Genomic DNA, 27,818 nt, shown 5'->3' on the forward strand with positions numbered 1-27,818 from the left:
GAGAGCAGAATGGTGGTTGAAGGGGACTGGGGGCTGGGAGAGGTGGAGAGATGTTGGTCAAAAGGTACAAACTTCCACTTATAAGATGAATAAGTTCTGGGCAATCTACTGTACTGCATGATGACTAAAGTTAACCACACTGTACTGTGTACTTGAAAGTTGATAAGGTACATTTGAAACCAATATAAGATTGTGTATCAATGTACTTTAATAGAAAAGAAAAGAAAGGAATGGGAATACTAGTTTGGGGGCAGGGAGTCCTTACCAAATAAGGAAGAAAATGTTTTTTGTAACATTATTTAAACAGTGAAAAACTTTGAATGACTTAAATATCATACAGAGATATATAGATATAGATGTGACCACAAGAATGAGACAACATATCAGTGTTAAAATATACCATTTATGTTTAAAACACCTTAAGTGTGCTTATATATATTAAGGACAACAGACCTTTTATTACAATACATAATTTTTATTTTATATTTTGTAAAGTTACAGTATTTTATTTTATTGGGAAGTTACAATACATGCTCCATATAAAATGAAACAAATATACAATTAAGTATATTCAAAATTTCCAATCTGCCACCAACATGGGGTACATCAAGATTTAATATAAAGCTACAGTGATCAAAACAGTGCCATACTCATGAAAGAATAGACAAAAAGATCAATGGAACACAAGGGAGCCTAGAAATAGGCCCATACAAATATAACCAACTGATCTTTCACAAAACAAAGACAGTTCAATGGAGAAAAGACAGTTTTTTCAAAAAATGGTGCCAGAATAAATGAACATGGTAAAAAAGTTAATACAGACACAGACTTTATACCTTTCACAAAAAAATATATCAAAATGGATCACTGACTTAAGTGTAAGATGCAAAACTATACAACTTCTAAAGAAGAACAGGAAAGTTTAGGTGACCTTGGTTTGGTGATTTCTTAGATACGACACCAAAAGCACAATGCATGAAAGAAAAAACTGACAAGTTGGACTTCATAAAAGTAAAACACTTCTGCTCTGTGAAGAGGACTGCTAGAATTAAAAGACAAACCACAGACTGGGAGAAAATATTTGTAAAACATATCTGACAAATGACTTATATCCAAAATATACCAAGAACTCTTAAAACTCAGTAAGAAAACAACTCAAGCAAAACATGGGCAAAAAATATGAACATATCTCAACAAACAAGCTATACAGATTGCAAATAAGAATATGAAAAAAGGCTCATCATGGCATGTCATTAGGTAATTGTAAATTTAAACAACAAATGTGATACCACTACAATATACTAAAATGGCTAAAATCTAAAACATTAACACCACCAAATACTGGCAAGAATGTGGAGCAATGGGAACTCTGCAAAATTCTACACCTACTTGGGAATACAGTCTTGCATTTTCTTCCAAAGTTAAACATAGGCTTACCATACAATGTAGCCATCACTTTCCTAGGTATGTACCCAAATGAGTGAACACTTACTTCCACACAAATAACAGAAAACAAATGTTTATAGCACCTTTATTCATAATGTCAAAACTTGGAAGCAACTAAGACATGTTAAACACTTTGGTCAGCTCCCATTTTAAGTGTACATACATTTCTAAACAATAATTAGAAAATTAAAATAGCCATTTAGACAAATTTTTCTGTTAAACTTACAACATGCATAAACATCCCAAACATTTCAATCAAATAATAATGCATCAGTTGGACTAGGTTTAGTTGAAAAGAATATAAACCCCACATTTTTTTCTCTTACATACAAGTCCAGAGGTAGATAGTTTAGGGCCCATATGGTGACTCTGATCCTTAATGTCCTTACCCAATAAGGCTCCTTGCTGTTCACCACTCACTCAGCTATCCGCAGAATGTGGCCCATATCCTCACATTTCAATATGGCAGCTGGAGCTCCAGCCATCACATCTACATTCCAGTCAGCAAGATGGAGGAAAGAGCAAAAGAACAAAGAGCAAAAGATATCTGCCTTTTAAGGAAAGTTAGCAGCTACCAAGTGATACATCATTTTGGCCAGGACTTAGACACATAGCTCTAAGTTCAGACTTGCAGACTGTATCCTGTTGAGGCTTGGTGCCCAGTTCCAATCAAAGCTTCTAATACTAGGGAGAAAGAGAATAGACATTGGGGGACAGTGAGTGGGTCCTGCTACACAGCCACAATGAAAAGGCTGATCTCAAATTCTAAATTCCTAGTGACATAAATAACATGTTTAATCCTGGAAACTAACTTGCTCTTAGAATCTAGGAAAAGAGATTCCCATTTCAAACACTGCAAACAGAAGAAGGTGCCAAGTGATCCCTACACATGGCCTATTCATGGAAGAGGATGGAAGAGACTGGGGACTGGAATGGAACTGGGGTTGATAAGCCAGTCCCCCACTAACCCATAGCTCAGAAAAGCCAGGTGTCCTGCTACTGAAAAAAGGGGCTAGAGAAGAAACAGAAGTGAAGACATAACTAAGAAAAGAAGGGAGGTTCATTAGCAAGGAAGAAACCAGCTATCTGAAAGTTGAAAGGAATTACCTAGACTTTAGTGTAGAAAATAATATTCTCAAATACATAGAGATATAGATGGCAACTTGGAAAAAAGAAAGAAAAGATATCAGCCATAGTTCTGGCATCATGTGTCACTTTTGGCCTTTTGTTTTCCCATGAGAGCTATTTTTTTTTGTCTGTTTTTGTTTTAAGCATAGATATTGCAAACATACTGATACACTATTTTGCCCTCTTTTTCACATCATGAATGCATGAGCATTTTTCATGTTGTGATGTTCTCTATCAAGACTGTACTGTGAACTGGTTAAGCGTTTGGGCCCTGAAGTAGTTTTCTCTATGGCTCGAGTTTATATCTCAGTGTGGGCTGACCACAGGTAAACTACTTAACATCATTTGCTCATCTTCCTTATCTATAAAATGTGGAGAAATAATAACAAGGACAATAATGCCTACCTCCTAGAGCTGTTTTGAGGATTAAATAAGATAATTCATGATTCATGGAATGAGCTAATAACAACTCGATGTAAGTTCTTATTATTTGTATATGTAATTTTAGTGGTTACATAAAATATTAACCAGTGGACATCTGATCATAAGCATGCCCCTATTACTGAATACTCAGATAATTCTCAGTTTGGGGGTATGATAAGGTTTGAAATAGTTCAGTGCATTTATCTCTTTTATATTTAGGACTATTACTTAAAGTAGTATCTTAAGAGTCTTTATACACTTTAGAACATTTTATTTAAGCTGGGTTGTGGGCACAAGGTACTCATCATATTGTTATCTAATATCATTCTCTTTTTAGCATGTCTAAAATATTTCATCAAAAATACATACTCCAGAAAAAGATGGTATGAGAGGTGAAGCACAAACCTCCTCCCAAAACCACAAATAACAAGAAAATACAGCAAATACAACTAATCCTGAAAGAGTAACTGGAACGAAGACTGCAACAGACGGCCTACATCTGAGGAAAAGAGAAGAAAAGACAATCACCAGCAATGAAACTGAACTGGTAATCAAAAAACTACGTAAGAACAAAATCCCTGATGGCTTCACTACTATATTTTTTCAAACATTTAGAAAAGACCTAATACCCATCCTCCTTAAAGTTTTCCAAAAAGTAGAAGAGGAGGAAATACTTCCAAACTCATTCTATGAGGCCAGCACCACTCTAATACCAAAACCAGACAAGACACCACAACGAAAGAAAATCACAGAACAATATCCCTGATAAACATAGATGCAAAATACCCAACAAAATATTAGTAAACCGAATTCAAAACTACATGAAAAAGGTCTTCCACCATGATCAAGTGGGATTTGTTCCAGGGATTCCAGGATTCCCAGGGAGAAGGGGATTAAGGGGCATTATGATTAGCACACAAAATGTAGGTGGGTCACGGGGAAGGCAGTATAACACAGAGAAGACTAGTAGTGACTCTATAGCATCTTACTATGCTGATGGACAGTGACTGCAATGGGGTGTGGGAGGGAACTTGATAACATGGGTGAATGTTGTAACCACAATATTGCTCATGTGAAACCTTCATAAGACTGTATATCAATGATACCTTAATAAATATATATACATCTATATATATCTATATACTCAATAAAAAAGAGTAAGAAAGGCATTGAGTAATCAAATGCTACTACACAAAAGTGTCAAAGAAGGAGCCATAGCCTCCACTGTTTGAGAAAAATAACTTACATGGGAACTAACTAAATGACCAAGAGCCTTTTTGGGCTCTGCACACTCTAACCAGGGCCATCGGCTGGCTTACCCCTCAGCACTGCTCACATTCTGTCCACTCCAGCTAAAAGTTACACTCAAGGTTTCTAAAACATGCCTTGCATTTCCCCCACCTGTCCCTTCATTTGATTTGTTTCTTCTCCTGCAACATACTCTCTTCTCCATCTCAACTTGCCAAAATCCTACCAATTTTACAAGGTTTGGGTCAACCTTTCCAAAATAACTCCACTGTAGTGTGGAATAACAGTAATAGTGGTGTTGACATGGCATCACCAAAGCAGTCATTTAAAAAGTCTTTCATTCAGTATGATTACAAAGCATCTCTCATTTCATCCTCAGAACAATTCTGTGAAGTAGGCAAGGGAAGGCAAGGGCTTATTCCTCCCATTTTTTCAGCCTGAGTCTGGAATCACAATCCCCCTTTACTTGACCCTATACCCCTTGCCAGTGAGCAAAACACACAAGCAAACACTCAGTACTTTTCTCTTTGGGACCTGGGTTTGGACCGATGGTTGGTATTAATGAAAATCATATAATCCAAAAACAAAAAAGAAAAGCGACAGACAACAGAGTAAAATTTGGTAAATGATTGTTCAAAGAGGAAAGGGGAAGGGAGAGAAGGAAAGAAAAGTTGCTGACTTGCCAAGCTCAGTATTTTCACTGTGCCAGCAGATGGGTAAGGCAAGGTATGTGGCTATGTTGCCTCTGCAGGGAGAGGATGTGGCTGGAAAGGCAGGATAATGATTCTCAGAGACAGAGGAGTAGGATGCCTTCCCTGGAATGCACACTATACATTTTCAGTGTTTATTCTAATTTCTAAAGAACACCAGATGACAGCCTGGTTAACATTCTACACCTGGTACTACTACTGATTTTCTCTGAGATATGGGAACAAAGTCACTTGAAAGCTGTGTGCCTTAGTTTCTTCAATCATAAGATGTGTGTTTTCATTTTTTTGGCATACATTATGGTCAACCACCCACAAGAACAGTCCACATCTCATTTTTCCTTTTGGAGACCACGTGCCTCAGACGAGCTGAACCCCTCCCCAGTCCAGGGCACTGAATCTGGGCTGGCACAAACTCCCATCTGCTCTACTCATGATTGGTTTAAGAATGGACATATTCCATTCTAGCCAATGAGCAGTGAGAGAAGGAAACACTTGGGGAGGAGGGCTTCTGGGGAAATTTTCCTTTGATCTTAAGAAGGGACACAAGAAAGAGATATTTTCTCTTCTATTGTATGGGCGTCATACTTGGGCCTGTGTCTATGTTGGGACCATTATATGACAAGTCTGGAAATGAAAGTCAAACGCTGATACTACAAAGAGGAAAGGTGGAAAGCATCAAGTCCTTCACGGCATCATTGAGCCAATGAATTAATAACAAAGCCAGCAACTACCCTCCCAGCTGTGGACCTGCTGCTTAATGAGAGCAAACAAACAAACAAAACATTGGTCTTTTTATTGTAAGTTGGGTCTTCTGTTACTTGCATCTAAAACATTTTGAATTTCAGATTTAAGACTTAGTGTCTTCCAATATTGTATCAATAGTTAATCATCTAGAGCCAAGAAGGCACACATTAATGTGAAGGATTTTCAAACTTCAGTGCTCAGTATAATACAAGATACATTACTACTTTTTATTGCTAAATATAAATAGAAATTAGACTATACCAAGCGTACATAGGAGAAACTAGGTCACAAAAAAATCATAACATATCTGATGGCCAAATTCAATCATGTTAGCACTTTGTAGGTTTGAAGCAAAGGATAATGTCTAACTATAAAAACAGCTCATCCAATTGGATGAGGGACTCAGGTATATTACCTCGGAAGACACACTAAGTCTTAAATCTCAATCCCTGAATCACCAACTATCTACTCTTGCCATAACTTTAGAGAATTTCAAAGGAAAACATGAAAAAGAATAGGAATATAAATAAAGTCAATTAGGAAAAAATGCTCTGGAGAGGGATGTGGGGGAATGGGTAAAATAGGCAAAGGGGCACAAAATGATATCTTGATCTGAGTGGTGGTTGCGTGAGTCCATACACATATCAAGCTGTACAATAAGATTTGTGCATTTTATGTAACTCAATAAAAAAATAAAAATAAGAATAAACAGTGATAGCCCTAACAAAAAAAGAAAAAAGGAGGGGCTAAATATACCATACAAATACTTTTCACAACTAAGTATGCTGATTATCAGTTTCATAAACATTCTAATATTGTTTGTTTTTAATGTGTTAAAACATTTAAGAAAATCTAATAACATAATATGTTAAATTTGTGGCTTTAGTTGAATGGAAGACAAATGCTGTATGATGGAAACTAAATTTACCATCAATATTTACATACAGAAATTTAATTTAGTAAGTATATCAAGTTTTTATTTGTAATTATCTTTTTAACTCATTTAGATTTAGTATTTTTTTCAAATCTTTCTTTTCCAATTTTATTGAGGAATAGTTGGCATGTGTCACTGTGTAAGTTTAAGGCATACAACATGACGGTCTGATCTACATATACTGTGAAATGATTAATTATCACAATAGGTTCAGTTAATATCTATCTTATACAGATGCAATAAGAAGAAAAAAATTAAGGAAGAAAAAAAATGATCTTATGATGAGAACTCTTAGGATTTACTCTAACAACACTCCTAGACATCATACAGCAGTGTTAGCTATAATGTTGGTCATGGTGTTGTATGTTACATCCCTAGTACTTACGTATCTTGGAACTGTAAGTTTGTACCATTTGACCAACTTCCTCCAATCCCTCCTCTCTCCATCCTCTGCCTCAGGGAACCAGAAGTCTAATCATAGAATACCTTTTTCTATGAACTCAGTTTTTTTTTTCTTCAGATTTCACAGAAAAGTGAGTTGATACAGCATTTGTCTTCCTCGTCTGACTTAATCACTTAATATAATGCCTTCAATTATTCACTTTATAAATATAAGTTATCTTAATAATACATAAAAATATATATAAAACTAAAAAGCAACATAAATAAATACTATGCTTTTTACATTTGCAATCTTTTTTGTGAACCAAAGAAGATTTTATACATGACAATTGGAGGCAAGTTACTTGTGAGAGTGGTGGTGATCGAATCCCAAAAGTACAAGGAATGTGCTATTGTAGCACATGACAAGAAACAATAAATGGGAAATCCCTGCTGCCCGGTCTGGGTGGAACGGAGGATGCCACAGCTGCCAGGTCATGAAGATTTCTCTCAGTTTCCCTCTGTAATAATTAACATGAGGTTCTGGTTCATGAAGCCAAGCATATACCTTATTCCTGTGGGAGCCCCTCAGCAATGTTAAATTAAAGGACACTCTTAGGAGTCCATAATCATTAAAACAAGGATAGCAAAATAACTTTTAAAGTAGAAATAATTTCTTATGAAAAGTCAGAAAACTATTCTTTTTGTGTTTTCCAGCCTTTGTTGAGTGATTGTAAGCATAACATAGACAACTTAAACCTTTAAAAATGTAAAAATAGATAAAAAGAAACATTAAGGCTAACATAAACAATGATCTCTTTTTAGGTCATGTCATCAAATCCAGGAAATAAAGGTATAGCTGGCAGCTGTAAAATGCCACATGAATCCTAGATGGACAAGCGACCTCAAATCATAGAGCCATTGTTACGGATTGAATGTTTGTGTTCCCCACCAAGTTCACAGGATGAAATCCTAAGCTGCCATGTGATGATGTTAGGAGCTGGGGCCTTTGGGAGGTGAATAGGCCATGAGGGTGAACCCCTCATGAACAGGATTAGTGCCCTCATAAGAAGAAATAGACAGCTTGAGTCCTCTCTCTCTGCTCTTCACCACGTGAGGACACAATGAAAAGATGGCCATCAGAGTGCATCCTCGCCAGACACCAGGTCTGCTGGCATCTTGAGCTTAGACTCCCCAGTCTCCAGAACTGTGAGAAATAAATGTTTGTTTAAGCCATCCAGCCTAAGGTACTTTGTTATAGTACCACAAACAGACTAAGACAGCCACTCTGCCTTACATCCAGATCTCGTGTACAGAAAAAAATTCGCAAGGCAATATGCAAAGTTTTAGTTAATTATGACTTATTTCTAGCAGCTAAAATTATAAGTGTTTTTTCATGTTCTGGTATCATTGTTTCATATTTTGATTTTACTTTTCCACACGGAGTCTGGATACCCACAGGCTAACTTAGCGAATGCAAACACTCTAAATGCTTCTCTCTGCGGCTCTGGTTTACTGGATTGTTACAATGCAAGGCAACATAATCCTGAGATGCCCAATTCAGCCATTACTTCATTCTTAAAGTTGGCAAGCTAGTTCAGCAACAGTGGCTAGTATCTTCACCTCAGAAGCTATAGTCAAAGCACGAATGACTACAGGGTCATTTTAGCACGGGCCGGGATGTTCCCCCACAGACACACTCCCTTGAAATTTTCTCTCTTGCTAGTGATGGAGACTCAAGGCTAACAAGAGTTTGGCTTTTTACTTGCAAGAGAGGATAAGTTTCTTTCTCAGAGTGTGCTGTAGGGAGATGGAGTACCTCTCCTTAGCAGACACTCTGCTGTTCCAATCATACATGCTGTTGTTGAGTTCAGTGTGGAGTTCTAGGAGTGGGCGTCTTCTGGAAGGAACAAGAAAGTCAAAAATTAATGCCAAGCAAATATCAGGGGAGAAAGACGGTCATTAGGGTGAAATGAGCCAATAGATGTACAAGTACTTTGAACTGTTCCTTCCTCACTACTCTGCCAGCTGCCCGATGAGTGACCCAGACCACCCTCCAGCACTGTGGCCCAGTGACCGCAGCCCCTCCCTCAAGGGGAAAGGGGCTTTACCCTGCGGATGCACCAGACGATAACAAATGCAGGGTGGATATAAAAGGCCAGTAAATCACTGACCTAGGGAATGTCTAGCCTGGAAGGCTGAGTTGCTCCTGTGTAGCCCTCCCCTTACTGCTAAGCCACCTTGGAGGGGGGTAGGGGTCACGGGCCAACTGTTTACTCCTGGGGTACCCAGAGCCACAACGTAGTGCCTTTCACAGGTGGCTCAGAAACATAGTTCTCAACTATAATTAGGGGGCAACTGAAAAAGGACTGCTAATCTTACACTTGAGGTACAGTGTGGCTTCATTCAGCTTAAATGAAAACCAGGTCACCAAAGTTTCCCTTAGAAAAGTATTCATACCAATAAACATCAAAAATATCTGTAGAACAAAGACTTGTAGATCTGAAGAGTCAGGTACCATTCTTCAAGACTTGTCAGTGTTGGTGGAAATTTGGGGACACAGGTGCTCTTACAGAGTCAGCATAACTGTCCTAGAGGACATTCTGATAAGATGCATCAAAGGCTTTAAAAATGCATGTTGTTTAATCCTACCATTTGCAACAACATGGATGGAGCTGGAGGACATTATGCTCAGTGAAATAAGCCAGGCAGAGAAAGACAAATGCCAAATGATTTCCCTCATTTGTGGAGTATAACAATGAAGCAAAACTGAAGGAAAAAAATAGCAGCTGACTCAGAGACTCCAAGAATGAACTAGTGGTTACCAAAGGGGAGGGGTGTGGGGAGGGAGGGAGAAGGGGATTGAGGGGTATTATGTTTAGTACACATGGTGTGGGGTATCACAGGGAGAACACTGTAGCACAGAGAAGGTACACAGTGATCTGTGGCATCTTACTACACTGAAGGACAGTGACTGTATTAGGGTATGGGTGGAGACTTGATAATATGGGTAAATGTAGTAACCACATTGTTTTTTCATGTGAAACCTTCATAAGAGTGTGTATCAATCATACTTTAATAAAAAAATGCATGTTGTTTGACACATTAATTCCACTTCTGGGAATTTTCCTCAAGAATGCAGTTAAGGATAACCACAAATGCTGAGCTACAAAGACATTGAATGCTTTCTTTGTGAAAGAAAAGCACTGTCCAATGACTGACGATTAGTCAAGTAAATTATGTGATAGCCATATTATGGGCCATCCTGCAGACTTTAAAATGCTGTTGCAGAAATGTGACTGCTGACATGTGCAAATGTATGTAATATATTGTTACACTAACTAGAAACAGGGTATAAATTAACAGTAGATGATTCTATTTCAGCTTGAGAAACACTTATATATGATTGTAAAAAGATTTGGGAGGCAATACACCAAGATTTGGTTAACAGAGTTTGGCTCTAATAATAATTAGATTATAACTGCTTATTATGTTCTGCTTTCAGCACCTATAGTTCATAGTTTTTTTTTTCCAATAAGGAAGCACATCTTGCTTTTGAAATTTAAAAAAAAATTAAAAATGTATTTATCCTGAAGAGGAATATCCAAACAACAAGCAGACTAATAAGTGACCTTCTGGTGCACAAAGCATTCATAAGCTGTGCAGGGTCTATATCATACTCTTAAGGCAACCCCCATGGGTGGTGAAAAATCAAATCCCCTTTCCTCCCTGAATAGAAGAGTATCAAACATGCACAGTGGCAATCTCCAGCTCGGTGGCCTGGAAATAAACAAGTGGTCCAGGGATTGGCCACAACCCAGGTGGTTCACCTTTCTTTCCCCAATTTCTGGGAGAGGCACTGCAGGTACAGTGATGGTGAGCTGGCCGGCCGCTCCAACAGGGACACGTCTGCTTTGCACAGGCTCCAGAGGAAGTCAGCTTCTCGGTGAATTGTGCAGGGTCCTGGCTGCCTGGCCTTGGGCTCCACACCATTTGCTGCTGGTCCATCTACCTCCAGGAGGTCCTCCAGCTGGTCCTCTGCCACCACATAGTTCTGAATAAAAAAGAGCTTTGGCTTCCCCAAGAGAGAAGGGCATGCATCTCCCATGAACATCCTCCTGATCTGATCCAAAGGGAAACCTGCGTGAGTCTGATCCACGCCAAACATACTTTGGGAGTCCCCTCGGCTCACCAGGACACACACAAAGCTGTCACAGTCTCGGTGTTGGGGCATACAGACAATTTGGTGAAGAACGTGGATTATACTGTTCATACTTGGATACAAGAAGTACTTGACTTCATAGTCCAGGGAAGTGAAAGTGTCCTGAAGAGCCCCTGGAAAAGACAAACACGGAAAACAACAGTGGGTGAGAAAAGCTCAAGGCCCTGGGTAGCAATCCTAACTATGGGCTGATCTCTGTGACTTACTCTGGAGTCATATTTTGAGGTTTTCAAGGACCTAAGAGCAGGGCAGGAGAGACAGAAATCAGCCTGAAATGTAAATGTGAGGCTTTCATGTCCCAGATGCTCAGCTTTGGTCTGTCCATTACATCATTTCCCCTGCCTGAGGCCACCTCCACATCTGGCCACAGGCGCAGACTGAGTCCACTTCCAGTCCTATCCAACCAAGGGACGAACAAAGCTGCTTCTTTTCAACCGAAACAAGGCTGGGATTTTTCAAAAGGCTCTTTCTTAAAATAACACACAAGTGTATAAGAATGGGCGCCTTTGCCAGGCTGCAGATCCAAACCTAGATGTAAATGGCTGCCAGAAAGGTGGCACGGGCCATGAGTGCCCTGACCTCCACCCACTGTGGGCTGACCTGGGGGCCCCTAGGACTAACATACGACCATTTCCAGACTTCCCAGTTCCCTCATGACCTGCTTCCCTGTGTACCACTGACTGAGCAGTGGGACCCCCTGGCTAAGACTCCCTACAGTGCCCCCAAAGACTCTTCTAGTTTCCAGAAATCCTGGATTGACTTAGCCTACAGAAGCAATCCAAGGCTGTGGGAAAAGCAGGCTTTGTTTACAAGTCTGTCTTCTAACACTGACCTTCCCACACCTATGGGCTATAGGACCTTAAGGAAAAAGGTCTCCCTAGCTTTAAATGGAAGCGATGGTACCCACCCTATGAGAATGCTGTGAAGATTAAATGAGATGATATAAACATCTCCTGGTAGTCAACAAAAGTTAGTTCCTATTCCCCTTTTTAAAATCTTTTTGTCCATCTTCTAGAAGTTTCTATGGCCTTGGAACCCAAGAATTCCCACCTAGTCACTTCTTTCTTATCTCCTCAGCTTGCCTTCGCTGGAGAAATAAATATAGCTTCCTGAAATGTTACATCTTTTTAATAGCAAAGAGAGACCCTCTTTCTCTTCCTCACTCAAAAATTCTACTTCCTTTTGGGCCACCCACTAAGTTTCTGTTCTTTGTCTGCGGGATGCCTCCAGTTCATCTGAGGGGCAAAAAAACCATTCTGTCCTAAGCCCAGAGGCTAAACAAGAATCTTCTAAATCAGGTTGGCACCCAAACTTCTCTGGATTTGTTTCCATGTTTCCTAACTATGTACCTACCCCCCTTCCTCCCCTGGGGTGTGTTCTTCCGTAAATCTACCACTGCATTCATCCCAAACCAAACAACATAAGAGTAATTAGAACAGATATAACTTCCACCAAGGAACAAGAGGGCCCCATCTCAGACCAGTTTAGACATCACAGAAAGGGCTCAAAAGGAGATAGATAACTGAAGGTACCACAAAACTGCTTACTGCAAATTCTCAATTCTCTACATTCAATGGGAAAAACATGAAGTCTGGATAGTCACAAATAATTCACAGACTCACAGCTTCAATGAGTAGTTGCAACCTTCTGCCCTGCAAACTCATCAACTTATGAATCAGCTATAAAAGTGAAAGTAAATAATCAACAATTTCTCTTCTGGCTTCTCAGCAAGAAGTAGGAAAAAATAAAAGGTAAGAAAGGAAAAACAGCCTTAAGTAAACAAAAAGATATTTAACCAGCCACTGGATAAATAAGGGCTGGCCTGAATGCTCTTAATTTAATTCACCAGCCTATAAGCAGTATGTCTGGACAATTTACACAGGGTCTAATAGAACTTTCCTCTCAGGAGACCTGGGTTCAACTGTGGCCCCACATCCTATCATTTCTGGCTGTTTTAAATATGTCCACCAAGTCTTTGACAATTCTCCCTTTAAATTAGAGTGTAATTCCCCTGCCCTTGAATGTGGACCATACTAGGCAACTCATTTCTAGTGAATGGAATGTGGCAGAAAAGATAGTATGTGACTTCCAAAGCTAGATCACAAAAAGGGAACAGCTTGCGCCTGGGTCTTTCACCTTTAAACAGCTCACCTTGGGGGAAGCCAGCTGTCACACTGTGACAGCACTCAAGCAGTTCTGCGGAGAGGCCCACATTGGTGAAGAAGCAAGGCCTCTCACCAACTTCCCGGCCACATGAGTGGGCCACCTAAGAAGACCCCCAGCCCCAATCAAGCCTTCAGATGACCCCAGCTGACATCTGACTACACCCTCCCAAGATAATTTGGGCCAGAAGAACTGAGCTAAGCCACTCCTAAACTTCTGTGCCACAGACTGTGAGAGATATAAGTAAGTTAGTATTGTTGTTTTAAGCCATGATAGTTTGGAGTGATTTATACACAGTATCAGATAAATAATTTACCAGGTTAGTCAGGAAAAAAGAATTAAACCATTCTGTAAGAATGTAGGTAGGCTATTAAACTACTGACTTTTCTCCTTTGCCTGACCCACCTAATAATGAAGAAATATAAAGAGAGTTCCAATCTCCTTAAAAGCTTATGATAAACAGGTATTATCAAGAAAATCAGGGACATGGTACACAGGTTGCTGATATGCCGTGTACTCACTTGTCCTTACAGGATCTCAGCAAGGTAGAAAAGGCCGAGCATCACTACACCCCAGGTGTCACCTCTGAGGGTGAAGCTTCGATACCCAGTACAGTGCGCAGCACAAGACTGAACCATGAGAGAACCTGAACTTGGACCTCTGTTCCAGCCCTGCAGGCAGACTTCGGACACATTGCAGGTTCAGCCCCAGACCACTGCACAAAAACGAATACTGCAGTAAAGCAAGTCAAATAAACTTTTCAGCTTCCCAGTGCATATAAAATTTTTGTTTACACTATGCTATAGTTCATTAAGTGTGCGGTAGTATTATGTCCAAAAAAAATGTACATGCCTTAATTAAAAAATATTTTATTGCTAAAAAATGCTGACCATCAGCTGAGCTTTCAGCAAGTCCTAATAACAGATCACAGATCACCATAACAAATATAGTAATAATGAAAACATTTGAAATATTGCAAGAATTACTAAAATGTAACAGAGACACAAAGTGATCAAATGCTGTTGGAAAAACGGCACCAACAGACTTGCTCGATGCAGGGTTGTCAAAACCTTCAATCTGTAAGAAACACAATATCTGCGAAGCACAATAAAGAAAGCAAAGATCAATAAAACGAGGTATGCCTGTTCTGTTTTATTCCAAACTCTTCCTTTCAGTTTTCACACATCTCTAATTACGGAGTATTCTGTCCTCTAGAGGGCAGAAGAAAACAGTTGATATACCAGACTCAAAGCTCTTGTTTACTTGTTATCTTGGACTGGGCTCACTTCCCTCAAAGCCCTCTCTTCACTGATAAATTTCCTCCCTTATCAAAGTTCTTAGAAGAAAGCCACATCTCCCTGTCCTTGCTGATATGCAAGGGTTGCGGACAGAACAAACGCCGTCCTGTACCTTGGATCGCTTTCCTTTATCTGAGCTCCCTGTAGGCTCCGCCTGGTGCAACTACCATCACAGGGCCCTGTCACACGGCAGTGAGCAGGGAGCCGCATGTGCGCCCAGGCAAAGAGAAACCAGTCTTGGAATCACAAGATCTGAGCTTCCGTCTTGACCCCTGCACTTACTTGTTAGGTTTGAACCCTGCCTGGTCCTGAAAGAGAACTAACTTGGCCAGCAGACAGGCTAATTAAGAAAGCAATGGGAATCTGAGGTTGAGGGCAGGAAGTCCTTCTCTGATAGAACAGGAGAAAAAAGGCTGAAGTTGGGGATGAAGCCAAAAACAAAACAGGTCCCCAATGCCAAAAATAAGACCAGTAAGAACACCAAATCTGAATGGGCTTCAAGCCAAAATGGGGCACCCCTTCAATATCCCTCTGGCAACACACTCACTCAACAACAGCCTGAAGTCATCGCCACTGACATTTCCCATTAATACGACATCTTTCCCCTATCAGATGGGGAAGACTGATGCTAGCTGGCATTTGCATCTTTCTTTTATGGGGCAGCAAGAACATGGATATAGGCCAATCTAACTCATGGGCTCAAGGGGGTGGTGAGAGTGTGACCTTGAACAAGTTTCAGACCTAGTTTATTCATCTACAGAATGGGATTAATACTAATGCCTATACCATGTTCTTCGAAAGGTAGCTGTGAAGATCCAATGAGATCTCTGTAAAGATGCCTTGCAAAGTATGAGTGCTTATTTGAAGATAAGGTATTAGTTTTAAAGAAAATAAAGGTACTTCACAAATCATGGAGCCTGCAGTGCCTCTCTCTCATGGCATCCACCTCCTTAGAACCCAGAGGGAGGGCTATATATGGGAACTAAAATGGGCTCAAGGCCCACGTATCACATAACTGCCTTTTCCTCCCACACAAATAGGAGAAGAAAAACTTGGGTGCTGAGTTTGGAAAATAAAACCCACGAACTGCTCAAGTCCCACTTCTCCTTCCACCCACCCTGGAAATTCCACTCCTAACCCAGCCCTATCTCTGTAAACTTCAACTATTCTTTAGAAATCAACTTCCTTAAATGATAAGGGGTTTTGTCTGGCCTTGCAGTTAGTATGGGGTTGTGAGTAAAGAGATAAAGTCAGCACTACCCAAGGTATGCGGACTTTCAAGATGAAATCCAAAAAAACGAAGTATAGTAAAAAGTTATGACCCTATTCACTCAAAATTTGTTTTGATCTAAAATGAGCTCGCTTTTACCTTGACACTATCTACAAAAAGGGATCCATTAAAGAAATGTATAAAATAAACAAGAAAGAGGAAATACTTCATCAGCTTATTTACAATCACTTTTTGATTCCTTTTAATAAGACTAGCTCAATAGAGGGTATTATGCTCAGTGAAATAAGCCAAGCAGAGAAATGCAAGTACCGAATGATTTCCCTCATTTGTGGAGTATAACAACAAAGCAAAACTGAAAGAACAAAACAGCAGCAGACGCACAGACTCCAAGAAGGGACCAGGGGTTACCAAAGAGAAGGAGTAGGGGATGGTGGGTGGGGAGGGAGGGAGAAGGGGATTGAGGGGTATTATGATTAGTACACATGGTGTGTGTGGGGGTCACGGGGAAGACTGTGTAGCACAGAGAAGGCAAGTAATGACTCTGTGGCATCTTACTACACTGATGGACAGTGACTTCAATGGGGTAAGGGGGGTACTTGATAACATGGGTGAATGTAGTAACCATGATGTCTTTCATGTGAAACCTTCATCACCTATCAGTGATACCTTAATTTAAAAAATGCAAAAACAATAATACTAAGACTAGTTCAACTACTATAAAGCACAAGTGGAACACAAGTTGGGCAGAACATTCTTAGTGCAAAGGGGAGTGCTGAGGTCAAATGTGAATGGGAAATGCAAGGTTGACAAGACTTAAATAGGTTTCTTGACAGGAGGACTACTCAGAGCCCTGAAGGCCAATAAGCACTGCAGAGCTCTGAAAGGGGAACAAATTATTCAGCATTTCTGAAGTTCACTTGACCCCATATCTCATGCTTGACAAATTTGCTCCTTCTGTATTGGAGAAACACGGTGACCAGGGGATGCAGATAAAGTATACACTATAATTCCTGGGCTTCAAGGAGCCTATGCTCTTCCTGGAGAAGCAAAGTTTATAAATGTGCACAAAGCAGTGATTGACATGTCACATAGCACAAAAGAATTTCAGGTAAAATAGGCAGGCAGAGAATCTGAGACACCTGGAGATGAGACTGTGAGAAAGGTATCGAAGCAGGGGCCCAAAGAAACTGGGCACAGGCAAGCCCCCAGCACAAGAGGATGGTGGGGAACCAGGCAGGAGGATGAGGGAGCGAGGGAGGGGGCGTGGCAGCCTTGTATAAATCCACCTTCACATTTGTTCAGTGAAACCCATCAGAGGGCTTTACTGGACAATCCACATACACTCAAAATTACAAACTACTTCTTGAATGTCTTATTTTAAAGCACAAATGATTACTATGACATCCTTCTGGACTAGCTTTTATTCGTAGAACCCAGTATCAATAATAAACATGTCAACTGCGTGTTGAGAAGCTTCTGTGGGACCTCAGGCAGCCTACAAATACTCTGCTCCTCCACATATCCGTGATTCCAAAACCCCAAAAGCTCTGAAACCCTTTAGTTCTTCTCCCTGACTCATGTTGTAGCAAAACCTTTCCTGAACTGACAAGAGGCTATTTATAGGATTTATTCCACTTGTGTAAATACCCACTCATTTTGCTGTAGCAATATTACTTATTTGATTAAGGGGTATGACCCTAGACCCCACTGGAGTGTTCTATAAATTATAATATATAATATGTGCCACGTTATCTTTCTAAACTCTTAAAACCTCTAAATTGTGTGATACAAGGGCTGCCAAGAAGGGAATGTGGACTTATAGTTCTTATTTATACCCTAGATTTATGTTCTCTGTGGAAAATGGGTTTGCTATGCAGCACAGCCTGTGGGGTGACTCTGATTCAAAGGGAAATTTCATCAGTGGACTAGGTTTCCAATTGAATGGCTGCTTACCTCAGAGGATAAGAATGCCCAGAAGAAAACGTACCCCACCACAGACTTCCTGGCCTTCTGCCCCCAGAAGGAAACTATTTTAATAGTACGTCACTCAGTAAGGAGGGGAAGCTCCACTTCCCTGGCCCTCGGGCTGGCAGGCAGCAGTGGTGGCTGCTCCGTCTGAAGAAAGCCTTTCTCTACCATCTCAGATGTCACTTACCACTTGTCGTCACAGCTCAGGAGCAGAGGTGGCTACCATGGCTGCTCTGATTCCCACGCTGAGACTGTCCTGCGTTTGCTAGAACAGGGAATGTTACTGATTTGGTTGTTGCCCACTGCTTAAGGAGAAAGAAGGCTGGACAAACCCAAGGAGCAGGCGAGCTCAAATCATCACCACCTGCAAAGCATCTCCACTCCCTGCTCTTGGCTCTCATGACTCCAGTTGCTCTCTTAGGAAAGGAAGTTGACTTACGCAAGATTTACAAGGGAAATGTACAGCATCTGCTGCGAAAATCTAAGCCTTAGCCTGCTTAAAAAGTACAGAAAAAAATCTTCAAGTCTGAAAGAGCAAGGGAGAAAAGAAAGGAATAACCACTTTCCCTTAAAATTTGCAAACACCATTTTTTATGCAGTAGCCTAAATCCCAGACACAGCATTAGGTCAAGGCCCACAGTCCATCCATTTCTCTGTGACGCATGACATTCGGGTCTCCATTCCTAGTAAGATCAAAAACATCAGGGCAGTATGAAGCACGGTTTTGCATAGGCCTAGCTTTGCTAGGTTTCTGACACAGTCAACACAATAACAAGGACTTACTTTTAAATTCAGACTGAGATAATTAGCCCCAAATCCTTAAGCTACTATGCTCCAAACAGAGATTACTAACCTCTAAGGATTATTCTCAAGAACAAGTCACCAAAACATAACCTTATCCTTGTTCACAGTCTGGTGGGCCTGAGATCAGACTTGACCTTATTGCCTCCGTATTTACTTCACACAGTGCCAAGCACGGTGTTTGGCATATAGCAGATACTCAATAAACATCTATGGGATAAAGGAAGAATAAATCTATAAATGTTTTGGGGACTTGCATAGTCTTTGGACAGAAGTCTGGTTTTTTTTAAGGACAGGAAAAGATAAGTATAAGAGAGTCTGTTAAATTCTACAGATACAAAGGTATGGTTTTAGAAACACTGAGATTAGCAGAATTTATTCCATTAACCAAATGACAAAGTTAATTGAGCAAGAGAAAGGAAACCCCACACGCTGGCTCTAGAGAAGGCCTCCATGCTGCCAGGGTGGAAATGAAGCAAGGAAGAGCATCGCGTGAAACTGAGACGACAGCCACCAAAGTGGGACTCCAGGCCGGGTCCTCAGGGAAAACTCGCCAGAAGGCAGGCTAGGAAACGAAGAGCTGGAGGCCTAGAGAGTGTGTCTTCCACCTCATATTAAATAATACTCTCTTGCTGCTCTGAGTCTTAGCCAGGTGTATAAATGGATTCAGGACACCCCCCACCCCCAGCTGATATAAGCTGCCACACACTAGGAGTACAAGTGTGCTATCTTGTTTTTTACCTTAGTTGGCCCCCTTAGCTGGGAAGCTGGGGGCTGGAGGGCAAATAAGTGGTTCATTCCCAGAGGCAAGCAGCGCTTGAGTTAAGGAAGCAGATGTTGAACACACCTGAGGCCAATCAATCCTGCTCACACCTCAAGCCAAAGACTCAGTGCCCCCCACACTCCAGCTCCAGTTCCAGCCTCCTTTGCATCTTTCTCGCCTTTGAGGGTCTTGCCACTCTCTGCCCTTCCTTGTCCCCACCTTTGGACTCAGCTTCTCTCTCCTCACCAAGCTCATTCCTGCTAATGGCTGGTAGGAGTGGCCTGTCCAGCTTTCCACCTGGGTGTCTCCCCAGAAGTTACCCCTCTCAGGTTATCCCCTCCATTTCAGGAAACCCCAGACTATAGGGCCTTGCCCCACTCATCCCTGAGCCCAGCACAAACCTCAAGTCCCCAGTTCTCTGGTCCCCCACTTGTCTGAGATCAGACTCCATGTACCAAGCACAAACCATGGTAATGTCTAGCTTAGTGGTTTGCAATGAAAATTAAACAAACCAAACGGAAAAATAATGTCAGCTGGCATTTAGTACATGCTTACTGTGCACCAGATACTGCTCTACAGTCTTTACAAACATGAACTCACTTGCTCCCCCAACCTCTTCCTGAGGTAGGCCCTATTGTTAACCCATTTCACAGAGGAGAAACTGAGCCATACAGAGATTAGGAAAATTACCCAAGGTCATAGGCTTGAACATGGCAGAGCCATTTTTCAAACCCACACAGTCTTATTCCACAGCCCAACTCTGACCATGCTCCTATAATGTAGAAAAATACAAATGCATTCAGTCCCCATCTGCAAGGGGCCCATAACTCAGCAAGGGAAGCAAGCATAAACATTGGATTTTAGTCACAAATTCACAGGAGGTCATGCCTTCACCTTTATGATACCCTTCATACAACTGATACACATCCTACCCAAGTGCAGTTGCGAACTTCCCTCTATGAATAAAATAGAACTGATTACAACTGGAAGTACAGGACAAGAACACAATGTCTTTTAAAGCAGGAACTTACTCATTGAGAAAATATTTTTGGTTACTAATGGCTAAAAATGAAAGGACACATCTATAGCTGAGAAGACAATATCTCTCACACCAAACCAAAAATAGGACATATAGTGAGATCCTATCTGAAAGCCTGGGAAATTCAGTCTAATGTTTGCTAATCCGACCTTCTAGATTCTCTTCCCATAAAACTCACCATGGTAACATTTTAAGTGAGCCTAAAAGATGTTTCTAAAGGTATTCTAAGAGAATGTTGAAAAGCTGGAAAAGGAAACCTAATGATCAATCCTTTTAAGAAGAGATAAATAATTAAACATAACGTTCTTCCACTTATCTAGATGCTTCTCGTTCTCTTCTGATGCATCACTAATCTGATTCAGTTTTGAGTCAGACATCCAACAACTGAGCAAAAGAAAATTTGGATCCACACAATGGTGACACAGGTAGGACAGCCTCAGGCCAACACCAGAGCACAGGGTGGCAGAACGAAGTGACACATTGCCTCTAAGTGAACACCCACTTGCCATATTTCTAATGTTCCCCAGAAGAGCTTTCAGTCTATCTAGATGAATGATGGGGCACTGATAATACTGAAGACAGCAAGCCTGAGACTCCGCCCTGCCACAGCAGCTAGCATGAAAATGCAAGACTAACGCTCACCAATTGTCACAAACCACACCCATGGGTGGAGACGAAGCTGTGTACTCACCCAGATACTATGGGAGGTTTGCCTGACACAGAGCCAGACTAAGTTCCTTGTCTACCATGCTTAGGTGGGGCCACATTAGTGAGTTCTGGCCAAAACCCAGATACGATGGGAGGATCCCATGGGAAACTCCAAGACCTCAGATAGTGAAGCCACTGAATGAGCACGTAGACCAAGGCTTCCCTTTGCCCAATCCACCCAAGACTGTGATGAGTAAGAAGCAACCCTTCACTGCGTGAAACCAGATTCAGGCAATGGTTCGTTACAGCAGCTGCGTTACTCGCTCTGATGCGGCAGCTTGCCGGCCATGCTCTCACTGTGGGGACGACAGTCAGTCTGCAGCATCCACGCCTACCTGTGTCATTGCCAATGCAATCAATGATCAGGCAGATACCCAGGGGCTTGCTCTCCATCCTATATCTCTCTTCCGGTACATGCTGGAAAGGAAAGCAGAGATTGTTAAAACTCTGGACACTGCTATTTCCCCCAAAGTCCCACCCACATCTTTTCTTTTGGATTTCCTTAAACATCACCATGGCAAGTGAGTCACTCAACAGGGACAGCTTGAAGTCATCACAGCTGACATTTCCCATTAATATCAAATTTTTCCTCTATTTGGGATGTGCTTAAATAGGCTATTTCAGTTTTTTATTTAATTTTAATGAAAATGGCACTCTTTACCATGTCTTAGCTTTGCAGGATAAAGATCCTTTGAAACAGAAAAGATGGGTCATATGTTCCCATAGTAACTTGAGGTTGTGCAAGTGAGCTTTCGGAACTAGTACGAAAGGAGGACTTCTATTGCCTCTCCTTATGGAGATACGCCTAAAAAAAAGCCCAAACAAGTTAAGGTTCAGAGTCCCTGCCTACTTTTATGGTCAGCAATCCCCCAACTGAGAGAGGAAGTGTCACTTTGGAATTTTCCTGCATTCCAAAGGTCACTGATGCAGTTTCCACTTCAACAGCTTTCTCTTTGCTACATCCCAGGTTCCCCTTTGGATGAGTTCTCAGGAGAACAGGACTCTCAGCATGTTACAGTTGTCACAAAGATATTTTGAAAGAAGTCAGTGTTCTCTACAGATACTGTGAATGCAATACAATACCAAATCAGGTCAGTTATTCTGTACCTGAGGCAAACACGCTCCTGATTCCTGAATGGATGTCTTCACTGGCTTTCCTGGGGGATGAGAGAGAAATCATTTACAAAGCTGAAAGAGAACTAAGCCCACTCCTATGCTGGCTGCGTGTCTTGATATCACAACTGTTCTCTTCCCATCTTCTTCCTGCTACTATCTCCTTTCCTCAGCTATCCTCAACTCCAAGGCTCTAACCTCACCCTGAAGAACCTGATAAGAAAGCACAAGGCCCCAAGCTAAGCAGGGTTATGTAGAACATCTGCTTAATCAGCAAGCACAAGAAGGTTTTCCCTTGCCCTCCTCCCTTGCCCTGTCACTAGAGCACAGGTGAATTTTTAACCTGATAGGGGGAATCTAATAACCTCCCCACTCAATAATATCAACAGCTTTCCTCCATGTGCTTAAGCTGTGCCTAAAGGCAAGAGCTGTAGAAACTGCAGAGAGGGAGGGTTTACTTGTGTTTGCCATTTAGAGAGTAGGTGGCCATTTTTCCTTAGTCCAGGGATATCGGGAGATTATAAAATAAAATGTCAGTGGCAAGACAGGAGACAGTGAGCCTAGCAAATGTGGATAAGCTTGAGTCAATTTCATTAGATAAAATGACTTCATCAGCCCAGCGAGACAGAGAAACCACCAGTTTTAAAGCCATAAAGGCCTGGCTCAAACCCTGACACCATCACTCACAAGCTCTGTGATTATGGGCAAGTTTCTCCTGAAGTCTCTCGGTTTTTGGGTTTTTGTTTCAAATTTCTAAGATGAAAATACCAACATCTACTTTATAAGACTGTTGTAAAATTTAGAAACAATATCTAAAGATAGGCAAATACAATGCCAGTATTGGTAAGGTTTGGGGGAAATGAATATTTTCTCATGTTAATACTCTGTATGTTGAAACAGTCTTTTAAAAGCCCAAATGGCAATACCCTTTAAACCAACGTTCTACTTCTAGAAGTTTATCTTGAGGAAATAATAGAGCAAGTATGCAAAAATGTGTATCAGGGATATCCCCTGAATGACTGCTTATAAGGCCCCAGACTTTTAAGAATCTAAAAGTCTACCAACATCAAAATGGTTTAAAAAATTATAGCACATACAATGGAATACTCTACAATGTTAAAAAGGATTAGAGAGAGCTTTACATATTTGACATAAAAAGATATACAGGAAATATTAAGTGAAAAATGGATTCTTGAATAATAGGTACAATGTACTTAAAGACATGTATTTGTGTGCATATACTTACACACATATATACTTAAAAATAAGAGTCTAGAGGTGCATAAATTAAACATTAACAGTAGTCATCTGATACTTAGAATTAAGAGGAAGCTTCTCTTTATTCTTTGTATTTTAGCAATCATGGATTAATAGAAAAACAACAAAATAATCTGTGTACTATGCCTATCTCATTTTAAGACATTCAGCAAGAGCTTAATAAATTGGAGTTACATCATTGTCATCATTCAGGTGAAATCTATTTGGAAGTCCAACTTAATATGAATACTTGGGTTTTATTATTTTAAAAGTCTCTTAGATTAAGGTCAAGCTGTCAGAATGCTTTTTTTTTTATTAGCAAATAAACCAAGTCCAGGCAAAAGCAGGCAACTAGCTCTGGCAAGGCTCACCAGCAGTGTTGGGAGTCGCTTACCTCACCTGTGTAAGCACAGTCAAGGATAAACCTGCCAAAAGGAAGCGTGATGGAAAAAACACCAATTGCTTTTAATTCCTACCCAAATCTACCAGGCCTCCTGTTTTCCCTTTAAATAGCTTTTGGAATGCTAATTCTCACCACTTCACCAGTGTCTGAAGAAACGCGCTGTCACTTCAGAATTAATTCGCTTCTCAGCAGCTTTTGCTAGAGAGCAGAATAGTAGGTAGGGAAGGACAGGCATCCACTGTACCATCGGGCTACTGCGGACACAGTGTTTCTCAGTTTCTGGGTGCGTGCAGACAGCACGGAGGCTGAATTGTAGGATTTGGGCAAGGGGCCTGCCACACGAAGAAGGCTGTCATCAGGCCACTGCCCTACTTCCAACCTTCACTTCCCTTCTGCCCACAGGACAAATTCCAAGCCCTTCAGGGGAGAATGAGCCCACCTTGCCTGCCCACCAACCCCTGCCTCCTGGAGTCCTGAAGCACTGCAGTGTGAGACTGAGTCTCAGCCCTCACTTCAAACAGAACTCAAGCAAAAAAAACACACTTTTAAAAAATGATGTTATGGGACAGTGCTGATGTTTTAAGAGAGATTGTATGAGTTGAAATGACTAGTTTTTTATTGCTTTTTTTCTTTCTTTTCAAGGGCAGGGAGATGTCATCTATAGATTATCTAGATTTATTAAATGGCCTGCAAAACAAGATCCCAGTAACCTTTCTTCTTCCTGTTGCTAGATATATAATTTAACATGGTTCATTATAACAGCTAGCTTAATGTTTAACATAGCTTGTTGATAGTTCCATTTCAGATATAAATGTCACATCTCTTAAAAGTGTAGCCAAGATGATGAAGCTGTTGGAGTAAGAGGCATTTAAATTTAAATAAGCTAATTCAAAAGTTAATTAGAAATACCAAAAAATATATTTTAAGAACTTAACTTTTTTTATTTTATTTTATTTTATTTTATTTTTAGATAATTATTTTTTATTGAAGGGTAGTTGACACACAGTATTACATTACATTAGTTTCAGGTGTACAACACAGTGATTCAACATTTATATACATGATAATTCTAGGTACCAGCTATCACCATACCAAGTTGTTACAATATTTTGACTATATTCCTTATGCTATACATTACATCCCGGTTACTTATTTATTTTACAATTGGAAGTGTGTACTTTTTTTTTTTTTTTTTTTTTTTGAGGGCATCTCTCATATTTATTGATCAAATGGTTGTTAACAACAATAAAATTCTGTATAGGGGACTCAATGCTCAATGCACAATCATTAATCCACCCCAAGCCTAATTTTCGTCAGTCTCCAATCTTCTGAAGCATAACGAACAAGTTCTTACATAGAGAACAAATTCTTACATAGTGACTAAGTTACATGGTGAACAGTACAAGGGCAGTCATCACAGAAACTTTTGGTTTTGCTCATGCATTATGAACTATAAACAGTCAGTTCAAATATGAATACACATTTGATTTTTATACTTGATTTATATGTGGATACCACATTTCTCTCTTTATTATTTTTAATAAAATGCTGAAGTGGTAGGTAGATACAACATAAAGGTAGAAAACATAGTTTAGTGTTGTAAGAGAGCAAATGTAGATGATCAGAACTTTTTTTATTTTGAGAACTTAATTAAAATATGGAGATAAAGGAAATGGCCAATTCTAAAAGTGCAACATTTTGTACTTGAATTATCAAGCTTATGAAGAATGAATATAAAGCAAAGTTGGTCTTACTTTGTATGTCAAGGTTTTCCACAATGAGTCTTTGTTCTTTATTTCTCCCATTCTGGAGCTTCAAATACAAAGAATAAGGTCATACTCCCTGTTAGTTTTCTCAGAGACACATTATATTACACCTCTTTAAATATCTCAATAGGATTTTTACCCAGGAGAAAATAAAAGTATCACATTCACAGTTAAATTATCTAAAGAAGAATAGCAAGGGCCATTAACTCCATAAATCCCATAGTCTATAGCCAAAAAACAAGGCAACTCTTCTTTCTAAAAAGTGAAAATACGATGAATGTGTTAATATGCCAAACTAGCATATTAGGATGTTTCCAAATAGTTCAATAAAGTCAGCTGTTACGATATAGTAGGATGACTGCCATAGCTCCAATTAAAAGAAGCTGTTGGATCATGCAACTGACATTCAACCTGATCCTTTAACACAGAGGCAAGATATGATATGGTTAAGAATGGGAGCTCTAGCCCAGACAAACTTGGCTATGAGTCAGGCTATAAGCTTGAGCAAGTTGTTTAACCTCTATGTCTTTTTATCTTTAAAATGAGGATAATAATAGTACCTACCTTATACATTTTTTGTGAAGACTACATGTATACACAAAGCACTCAGCACAGGGCCTAGCACTCAGAAGTGCTTAATCAATGCCCAGTTATTATTTTCTATAATGCCTAGCTATACCTCAGCCACATATGAGCCTGGTTCTTGAAAATTAGCTACCACTTCTGAGGTCTAGAGTGGGATGAATCAGAAAATGAAAGATTGAACCGACCCTTTCTCTTCTCAGATGACAGGTCCTTTGCAAGGCACACATACCACATACTGTCAACCATCTGATATGCTCAGCTTTCAAATGACAGTTCTCCTCTGAAGCTATCCTAGCCAAAAGAGAGAAGTATACTCTTCATTAAGCTGTGTCTGTGGCTAAGTCTGTGTGTCTAAATTAAAGAAAAACAAGTAAGTTGCTTTTATCATTACTGATGGGTGACTTAGCCAGAGGTTGATGGTATTACCCCACATGGATGTGCATTCACTTTTACATACTATTTGAAGAGTTATAACCTCAAATCAAAGCTAGATTTCAAAAGCATTATATTGCAGAGTCACAAGACTTTTTAATTCTATAAATATATTGGTATCATGGGGCACTTAATGCCAAGGTGATTTTTAAGGATTTTGTGAGAAATTTGCTGTTTTCATATATCACAGTGCCTGCTTACTAACTGATGGAATGATCAGGGTCACAGATTAATATAACAAATTTAAGGAGAAATTTATACACAAATTGTGGGTTCCAATTGGCTACCTAGATAATGACTATGATTACTTTAATTAACAAAACAGAAAGACAATAGTAAAAATATGGCAGCCTTTTAACTAAAAATGACAGTATAATTTATATTAGATATATAATACCAGAGAAAGTTCAGAAAATTTGGATCTGAATCCTTCATCAATTTGTCTCATTAATTGGAATCACAGAGATTCAGAAGGACAAAAGAATGCATATTTGAGTCTTGAAAAAATGGCAGATATATATAAGCTATAGCAAGACTAATATGTACTTTATTAAATACACCATGATATGGAGGAAGGAGCAAGGTCTGGGCCCAGTTCTGGCGGTAGGTAGAGGTAGACAATCACTTGATGTTCTTTAGACCTAAGATTCCTTACTTGTTCAGAGTTCAATTTGTTCAGCACTGTTGGACAATATAATCCTTAACATCCATTTTAACTCTGGAATTCTATTGGTCAGTGGTATCTCTTACAGCTTACATTCTCCACAAAACTATGTAACAAGGGTAGATGCTTTCACCACATACTTTCATGAAAGTGTTTATAATTTAACCATGAAATTGCACTGTGGTCTAAGTCCTGACTACAAATTCCACACACCTTTATATGGGGATGAGGATATTGCACTAAGATTAACTTCTCACAATAAAAAATTAACCAAAGAGTAAACATAATGTTTCTCATGTAATTGTAGATTAATGATACCAAAATTTTTAAAAAATTAACCAAAGAATAATTCTTATGATACCTTGCACTAGTAACACAACATCCTGAAGTG

The 27,818-nt window shown here is 40.0% G+C and overlaps 1 protein-coding gene across 11 annotated transcripts in view; it reads right to left on the reverse strand.

Annotated features, from left to right (window-relative positions):
• Positions 1-485: 485 nt before the first annotated feature.
• CFLAR (CASP8 and FADD like apoptosis regulator) overlaps positions 486-27,818 on the reverse strand; it is a 48,997-nt gene continuing 21,664 nt past the window's right edge. For 5 of the 11 annotated variants that reach the window (XM_057503697.1, XM_036928155.2, XM_036928157.2 and 2 more), the window contains 6 exons: positions 25,735-25,792; positions 22,315-22,364; positions 21,543-21,624; positions 10,845-11,349; positions 8,834-8,914; positions 486-3,496 (listed from right to left, as the gene is read on the reverse strand). In XM_057503697.1, coding sequence (XP_057359680.1) covers positions 3,340-3,496; positions 8,834-8,914; positions 10,845-11,349; positions 21,543-21,624; positions 22,315-22,364; positions 25,735-25,792 — 933 coding nt within the window. In that variant the 3' untranslated portion in view covers positions 486-3,339. The other 6 variants (XR_008998210.1, XR_008998209.1, XR_008998212.1 and 3 more) reach the window with 6 other exon arrangements.

The sequence above is a fragment of the Manis pentadactyla genome, chromosome 6 (genome assembly GCF_030020395.1).
Source record: "Manis pentadactyla isolate mManPen7 chromosome 6, mManPen7.hap1, whole genome shotgun sequence".
NCBI lineage: Eukaryota > Metazoa > Chordata > Mammalia > Pholidota > Manidae > Manis > Manis pentadactyla.